The sequence below is a fragment of the Rutidosis leptorrhynchoides genome, chromosome 3 (assembly GCF_046630445.1).
Source record: "Rutidosis leptorrhynchoides isolate AG116_Rl617_1_P2 chromosome 3, CSIRO_AGI_Rlap_v1, whole genome shotgun sequence".
In the NCBI taxonomy this organism is placed as follows: domain Eukaryota; kingdom Viridiplantae; phylum Streptophyta; class Magnoliopsida; order Asterales; family Asteraceae; genus Rutidosis; species Rutidosis leptorrhynchoides.
Genome location: NC_092335.1, coordinates 544,479,921 through 544,489,124, shown reverse-complemented (window position 1 = coordinate 544,489,124; position 9,204 = coordinate 544,479,921). Strand labels below are relative to the sequence as shown.

Here is a 9,204-nt window from a genome sequence, read left to right as displayed (position 1 = left end):
AAATATTATCAAAATCGTAAATCGCCAACAAAGCACATAAAAAACGCAAAAAACAAAGCCACGGCAACGCGCGGCTGCCATCACCTATAAATGGTGTCAACATGTGATTGGTAGGGTTAGAAGTTTGGTTATAAGTTTAATTACTTTAATAATAAGTTACTATTAATCTTAAATTTTTGATTTTAGATAGTGTTGGTAATTTGAATTAATGTATAGTTTACATGTTGATTATTTTAACTGTACGCAACAGTCCGAAGCAACAAATTGAGAATAGTTACGATTTGTCCACGCAACGGTTGCCAAAAACCGCGGCAACGCGCAGACCACAACACTAGTTTAATATTGATCCTCACACTCAAATCAAGAGTTTATTGCACTCAAGTCGCATTTGGCTTAGTCACAAACTTTCAAAAAAGTAAATATAACTTTTTTGCATGAGAGACCAACACCGACACGTAATTCAAATCGGATATCAATAAAACAGAGCCATGGGATTTGCATAAAAAAGTTAAGACTTAAACATATAGTCTGAAGCAGTTTTTATCACTGCTGCTAAAAATCCATCCACAATTCAACATTGATCACATCATAATTCAAAACTAGTACCAAACAGTACTACTTCAAGATCTTGTCACCGGATTCAAATCGTACAAGTATTATATAAATGACAATAGATTTATGAACTAACAACAAAATCAAATTAAACAAACGGAGATAGCTAACCGGATGGTTCCAAGGTAACACACACTTTTATTTTATGTTCAAATCAAACGGTACTATGAGTATCCAAAGGCCAAATATCAGATACGCAACCACCCGCATCACTGTTTATACCATTCTTAACAACATTGGGATTAAACATGTCATGATTAGCACCAAGTCCGCCCAACACGTGTTGACCTGCTATGGGTAGGCCAGAGTGGGTCACATGTTCATCACCACGGACCGTTATGGTTGGTGAGACGTTGTTGCCCATTCTAGAAATGGTCTGACCACCGTTGAATAGTTGGGGAGTCGCTAAATGGTTCTGAAGAAGGTGGCTAAGGCTAGATGTTAACGAGCCCCTAGCAACCATATCTTCAGCCAGCTTTACCTGTAACCAAATAACAAATCTTTTAGCAACGTTGGTTCACCAAATCATAGATCCGTATAACTTTGTGGATAAGTAATATGATATGTTACACATTGTCAAACTCGGGCTGAGTCGGGTTTGAGTCAATCAATATCATAGTCAAAGTTAGGTCATATTTTTTTTCTAAATTAAATTTTGTGTCATATCTATGTTTGAAATATTTATGTTTTATGTTTGATATACTTGTGTGTAATATATGTTTAATAGATTTGTTACTAGAAGTCAACGTTGGTCAACGCCCGACTCGTCCCTGACTCGACTGACTCGTCCCTCCAAGGTCCTGACTGACTCGTCCCGACTGACTCGTCCCGACTCATGACTTTTACAACCTTGGTTACACTAGAGGTGGCAATTTGAACCCACTGATATGCAATTGGGTCGATTCATATACCTTAGCTCTCAAGGCTTCCACATCTGATTTCAGCACTCGGTTGTTGGTTGAAGCGTCTTTGAATTGTTGGCTAGCATTCGTGAGTTGCTTGAACAAAGTTGAGTATTCTCCTCGCAGTTGTTCAACCTGAACACAAGTAATTGGTTGATATGTCTGAGTTCATGTTTAGTTTGATATACGAATTTTTAAATGCTTAATGTAAACACGTACTTGTTTCTCAAGATCAGTTAAATGTGCTTGTTTTCTTTTTCTCGAACGCCTAGCAGATTCTCTGTTTGAAACCATCCTGAAATCATAGCCAATCATATTTAAGTAATCAGCCGTCTCATTACATTATAAATTCCTATTCGAGATATGAAAACGAGTCCTTATACATTTTAGATTTTTCAGTACATATAAATATATGATATTACTAGAAGGTTATCATTATATATAGCAAAACAACTTATCATTGTGCTTGAGATCTCTCAATCAAAATGACTTATGTGAAAAGAAGAAAATTTTTTGTCCAGTTGTAGATTCTTTTTTCCTACTTGGACCAATAGCAAAACAAGAAAATATAAAGCGTTTTAAAAAATTTTAGTCCCTTTAAAATTTTTGGGACGATGATGTCATTTCTTACACACCCTCAAAGACACCTCTGTAAATAAGATCAACTTCCTTAAATAAACATGAAACTTTTAACCAAAGAATCGGACCTTTTAATTCGTTTAACATCCATCTGATCATTGCTCTGTTCACATTGACCGGCTTCAATCTCTGTATCATCATCATCAGACTGTTCATCATCACTGGTTGCAGTAACCACATTGTTATCCCGTCTATTTGGTTTGACATCAGACGTAGGACTCTGAGCTGACGAAATACACATATGTCACCAGCTAATAACTTTCCGTTTAACAGATCAAAATACTAGTTTTTGCTACGTGTCGAGGTGGGTGGGATTGACCTAAAACCAAGGGTGTATCTAGCTTATATGTTGTGGGCTCCCGTAACACCACTAGTCTGTAAAATTGTTTCACAAAGTATAATTTGAATTGTTTTACAAAGTATTTACGGCTCTAGTTATTGAGTTGACAGTAAGCATTGATTTATTGGCGACTTGACTGAATCTTAGAGACTAAATTAAATTTCAGGCATGATTTAAAACTCATGGAAATTTGATTTTACCATTTTCATGGCGTCTCAATTTTATTTTTATTTTTATTTTATTTTTCTTAAAAAAAATTTCCTACTTATTGACCGGAGGTCCACTCGAAAGCAATCTCTCTATCCGTCGAATAGAGAGGGATGACTTTCTCTACTTTCGAGAGTGTTTTTACTCAGGGTGGTGGAGAAATGACTTGTTTTTATTCTCGGATAAGGGAAGGATTGTCTACATCTCACCTCCCCCATACACCATTTATGTGGTATTGAGTTTTGTTGTTGTAATTTGAATTGTATAGGACCCCACTAAATTCAACTATAGGACCCCATATATACCTAGGATTTAAGGTTTTTTCATAGGTAAACAACCACCAAAAATGAATGGTACTTTGTAGGAGAAAACGGGGACCCCAAGTTTTGATCCTAGATTCGCCCTTCCTAAAACACTTTCTGTTTGAAATTTTAAATTTTACCTAACAAACAAATAATGAACCGAATATGTTACATACATCAGTTTTAGAAACGTACATCCAAACACACCATTAAATTAATTTTTACTACCATAACTAGTGCTATAGAACTTAAGTACTAGTAATGTACATGCATACACAAATAGATCCAGTTAGTTGGTGTACCACATATTGATGACTGCGAATCCATAGTCATCGTAACACAAGAGTTCCTCGGAGTATGATTTTGAGACCATAACGGGTTCCCGTTCATTCCTCCACAATTTGGAAACCTATTTAAGTTGTCCTGTAATTCGAATGATTTAAAGAATACTTGATAAATGAAATTCGCAAACTAAAGTAACACACTTGATTCTACTTACGATACTTCAAACAGATGTACAAATTTTTTTGATCAAAACTAGGGCACAACTGAAGTCTGAACTATAAAAAAAAAAAAATATATATATATATATATATATATATATATATATATATATATATATATATATATATATATATATATATATATATTCCTATACTAAACAAATCTCTAGATCACATATATTGATATTGATATACGTAAAAAAATATCTGAATTGCAAACTCAATCTGTAAGTGATAATAATGTACAATTAAGATGATGTACAACTAAAATGAAAATAATAATAATATAAAAATATCCCTCTTTACAAACTTAAATCTGGTTTTAACTTTTAAATCTATAAGTGATTTACTTTTCTAACTTTTGATTGAGCACTTCTTCACCTTCTAATCAAATCAAGAACTCAATAAACATATTTGCAATCACAAGTAGAAAGCACGCACTCACTTTTAATTTTTTACTAAAATAAATAAAAAACAAATGAACAAATTAAATTTTTTGGCCTAACTTGGGGCCTACATGCCTACCATCTTTACGTTAATACAGTAAGTAACAAATCCAATGATTATGTGCAATCATCAGTGTATAAATAAATGTATAATAATATAAAAAAAATAATAATAATAATAATGTTATATAAAATCATACGGGATTTCTGTACTGAGTAGTGAGATCTTGAGAGCAAGCGTCGGCGCCGGAAAAGATCCCACCGGCAGGGGGATGACTCCGGTGATCGGAATCAGATTGGTTAAAGAACTCTTCAATATCATATTCAGAGAAGGTTCTACTCATGGTGGTGTTACACATGGAAGAGTCATTAAATGGTTCTTGTTTTTTGTTGTGATTAAAGTTATCCATGATGAAGAATAATAATTTGTGGGTATGATTGAAGAGAGTGAATTAGGGATAACCCATATATAATCTTTAAAAAAGATTTGATCTTTATTATGTTAGTACTTTATAATTTCTTCACCCTTAAGGATTAAAAGAGATTGGGGGAGTGTTGTATGAGAAAAAGGTAGCCAGAAGTAGAGGAAGAAGACAAGGTAGAAGTGGCTTTGTAAAAAAAGTGGAGCTAGAAAAAATAGTGAAAGGACAAGTCAGACTCGCTCACTTTGATTTACGTCACTTTCTAACTTTATGTTTGTAAATTCAAAATATTGTTGTTTATATTATTTTATATATATATATATATATATATATATATATATATATATATATATATATATATATATATATATATATATGCAGGATCAATGGGGAAGTAACTATTGGGGGGAAGCGGGGGAAGCAAATTTTTTTTTTTCATTTTTTTTAAATTTTTTTTTTCCGGCATCAAAATCACACGAAAATATGAACATTTAGAAGAGACACTTCGTGATGAATGTTATTATTTAGGCGAGAAAACGATCGACAAAAATAGCATTCAAGATAATATTGTTCGTGAAGAATATGAACGTTTTTTTTTCATGTTTTGTGAAGTAAAATTTAGCCCGATTTAGAGTTTAGGGTTTAGGGTTTGGTGTTTTGGGTTTATGGAACCCTAAACCCTAAACCCTAAACTCTAAACCGTTCGTGTTAAAAACTCAATCTAAATCCTAAATCTAAACCCTAAATCTAAACCCTAAATTTCTAAACCCTAATATCTAAACCCTAATATCTAAACCCCAATAGCTAAAACCTCAAAATACGCTCGAAAAACACGATAATTGTTATATATTACTTCTTCAAGCGTTTTCCCGCCAAAATAAAAACATTTATCACAAAGTGTCTCTACTAAATGTTCATATTTTCATCTCATCTATAATGTTCGTGAACAAAGTTTTTTCAGAAAACGAAAAAAAAAAGTTTTTGCTTCCCCCCGCTTCCCCCCGAATGGTTACTTCCCTCTTGATCCTACCACTATATATATATATATATATATATATATATATATATATATATATATATATATATATATATTTTGGTGCAAAACATTGAATTTGGAGCAAAACATGTAATATAAGAACACATGTCTCTTTGCTGTTTATTTTCAGTGTTCTTTTGAACACATTGAAAGTGACTTAGGAGAAAAAAATATGAGGTATCGTTCGGTATTCATTTTCAGTATTCATTTTCAGTGTTCATTTTAATTATTTTATTATTTTAAACAGTTAATTATTCTAATTAATTCATTTAATTAAAATAACATATTTAAATTTAACAATTTAGAATTTAAAACACATTTCATTAATATAAAAAAATACAATTCATATATAAACTAAAATTCATAAAAATTATAATTTATTCTTGAAGAGACCACAAATACTCAACCAAATCATGTCGCAATCCTTCGTGTGCTTCTCGATCACGTAGTTCCTTATTTCTTCGATCATGAGCCTGACACCTATCGATCCAAGTGCACTGCATATTATGAAGCGGTTCATACATCAACTCATTCTCCGCTATGTTATAATTGTTGTCATCAACAAGCATGTTGTGTAATATGATGCACTGTACATTAGTCGTCGCATAATAACTACTTCGTACGCACTTGCCGGTTGTTGAAGAATATGACATCGTCCTTATAGAATTCCGAAAGTCGTCTCTACATCCTTTCAAACACCAGCTTGTTTCTTCGAAAAGTAAGCAAGCGTTGGATCAACTATACTTGAATACGACTTAACGAATGCCGACCACGTTGGGTAAATCTCGTCATCTAAATAGTACCCTCTTCTGTATTCTACGTCGTTTACAATATAAGGAATGTCAGACATCTCCTCATTAAGCAATGACTTGAACAAATCACTATTGTCTAAAGCACTGATGTCGTTGTTTGAGTCCGTCACACCAAAGTAAGCATGCAAAATCCAATTATCATACGAGGCAACGACTTCAAGCATTATAGTTGGATAGCCGTGATCACCCCTCGTAAATTGTCCTCTATATGCGAGTGATAATTTTGCCCATGCCCAATGCATACAATCAATGCTCCACATCATTCTCAGGAATCCATGGAGCCTTTCATGAGCATCGTACAAACGTACAATGTCATGATGCGTAGGCTCTCTCATTTACTCATTTGCATAAAAATCAATTATACACCTACTGAAATTATGTAGAGTGTCCTGTGACACTCTCTCCGAATTTTGCAAATACTCATCGAGCGTATTCGGTGTACTACTGTAAGCAATTTACTATAATGTGACGACCCGGAAAGTTCCGACCAAATTTAAACTTAATCTTTATATGATTTCGACACGATAAGTAAAGACTGTAAAGTTGAGTCTAAAAAATTTTGAACTATTTTCATGAATTCATTTAACCTTGACCATTACCGACGATTCACGAACAATTAGTTGTATATATATATATATATATATATATATATATATATATATATATATATATATATATATATATATATATATATATATAATGGTTTGAAATAATAATATACGATTTAATTGCTTAAACTAAATACGTAAAATAAAAATACAAGTTAATCATTTGAATTGGAAATGAAAAGTAATATACAAAATAATTAAGCTGCTATGAATCTATATATGATTTATGTACATAATTAATATTATATGTATATTGTAATATATATATATATATAAAATATATAAATATAAAATATTCAAATATGTTATTATATAATATAAGTATTACATAATTAATAATATGTAATATTAATATCTTAAATTTAATTATAAATTAAAATATAGTTATTATATTAATAAATATTACTTTCATTATTAATATTGATATCAGTGTTATTAATACTATTACTATTATATGATATATAATTATGAAATTTGATAAATTTAATTTGTTATATTACTAATATTATTGTTATCATTAATAATATCATTATTATGATAATTAGTAGTAAAAATATGATTTTTATGATTATTATTATCATTATTATTTTTATAATTATTATTACTAGAAATCGATATTATAGTTATCATTATAATACAAATTATTATTTCCATATTATTAATATTACTTTTTATCATTATTTATTATTATTATAATTATTATTGATATAATTATTATTAGTATTATTAATATTAATATATGTATTATTAATATTTATATAAACACAGGTAACTATATGAATCAGTTTTAAATCGCTATCTATTATTTTAACTTGTCTAATAGATTTAACAAGTTGATATCAATTCACAGATACATACAAAATCAGTTGAATGTCCCTGTCCAATTTTATTTTTTTTATTTTTCTTGTCTGCTTGATTGAATATTCCTGTCGACTTTCAATTTCTATAAAGCAATCGAATTACTCAGTTTAGTGAGTAAGTTATTTAACTATCCATCGTCTTTATCAATTAAAACAATTACAGCCTTTATCAGATTGAATTTATCAAAGAAAAATTTAAGAAAACATCGACTGCTCTGTTATTTTCACTTTTTACTCATAATTCGAATTCGAATGAAATTTCAAAATCCTTAAATGTAGAAGTGTTAGGAATCGTCTTTTCAAACTACCTATAAAGTTTCAGAATCCAATTCCTCATAACGAATCCAAATTTTGGAGTCAAAGTTAATTTTCAAAAAGTCAACAATATTGTTCATCGCGAAATTTGAATTCAATTTGATGTTTTAGGATCAATTAAGGATTCAGAAAGTTTCTAAGGAAGATTTAGAGTATAATTCATGTTGTAATTACAACCTAAAACGATCTAGAATTCGAAAATCAAATTGGAGTTCATACGCGTGTTCTTCAGGTCTGTTATGATTTTTTTTTTATTTTTTTTCGTTCTTGTTAAGTTAAATAATCATAACAATACGTTTTTGTTTCAATTTCTAATATAATTCAAACTTTAAAATTCGTTGATAGCATTGGTTTGATCCCTGGTCGACTTGAAATTTGAAGAATAAGATGAAAAAGGGAATAAAAATAATACGGGTTTTATTTAAATTGGGTGGGTTTAATTCCAGAAAAACAGAAGCGGTCGGATGGTCAAGAGATGATTCGGGTTAGCGTGAGGTCGTGGGTTCGAGCCCAGCTAGTGACATATTTTTTTTTAAAGCTTGTTTTGAGGTAGTTTTCATTATCAAAATTATTATTATTATTATTATTATTATTATTATTATTATTATTATTATTATTATTATTATTGATGTTATTATTATTATTATTATTATTATTATTATTATTATTATTATTATTGTTGTTGTTATTGTTATTGCTATTATTAGTAATTATTATTGTTATTATATACTAAGATTTATAATATTATTATTATTATCACTAATATTATTATCATTACTAGTATTATCATTAAATATTATTATTATTATCATTATTATTAATTTTATCAGATTATTATTAATATAAGTATTAATGATCATTTATTATTATTATTATTATTATTATTATTATTATTATTATTATTATTATTATTATAATACAATTTATTATTATCTTCATTAATATTAGTATTAGTATCATTTTATAATTATTAATATTATTATTATTATTTACATTATTATCATTACTATTAATGTGATTAATAAGATTATTGTTATTATTATTATTATTAATAACATTTGTACTAGTATTATCGTTCAAAAATTATTAGTATTAGAATTACTAACATTATTATTATTAATATTACTAATATTATTATTAGTATAATTATGAACATGTTAATAACATTTATATTATAAAATTTATAATAAAAGTTGATAT

At 29.2% G+C, this 9,204-nt stretch overlaps 2 protein-coding genes across 3 annotated transcripts; both read right to left on the bottom strand.

Moving 5' to 3' along the window:
- Positions 1-498: 498 nt before the first annotated feature.
- LOC139898488 (basic leucine zipper 9-like) lies at positions 499-4,541 on the bottom strand. 2 transcript variants are annotated; one of them, XM_071881230.1, is made up of 6 exons: positions 3,856-4,027; positions 3,305-3,425; positions 2,222-2,378; positions 1,734-1,809; positions 1,524-1,649; positions 499-1,093 (listed from the first exon to the last, which is right to left on the bottom strand). In XM_071881230.1, exons 2-6 carry the CDS (start codon positions 3,390-3,392, stop codon positions 767-769), a joined length of 774 nt encoding a protein of 257 aa, XP_071737331.1. In that variant the 5' UTR covers positions 3,393-3,425; positions 3,856-4,027; the 3' UTR covers positions 499-766. The 2 variants fall into 2 exon arrangements, with proteins under 2 accessions (XP_071737331.1, XP_071737330.1); XM_071881229.1 differs by lacking the exon at positions 3,856-4,027 and adding an exon at positions 4,152-4,541 and having other exon boundaries at positions 500-1,093.
- Positions 4,542-6,100: 1,559 nt separating this feature from the next.
- LOC139902004 (uncharacterized) lies at positions 6,101-6,556 on the bottom strand. The gene has a single exon (XM_071884663.1). The coding sequence runs from the start codon at positions 6,554-6,556 to the stop codon at positions 6,101-6,103; it is 456 nt and encodes a 151-aa protein (XP_071740764.1).
- Between the last annotated feature and the right edge of the window lie 2,648 nt (positions 6,557-9,204).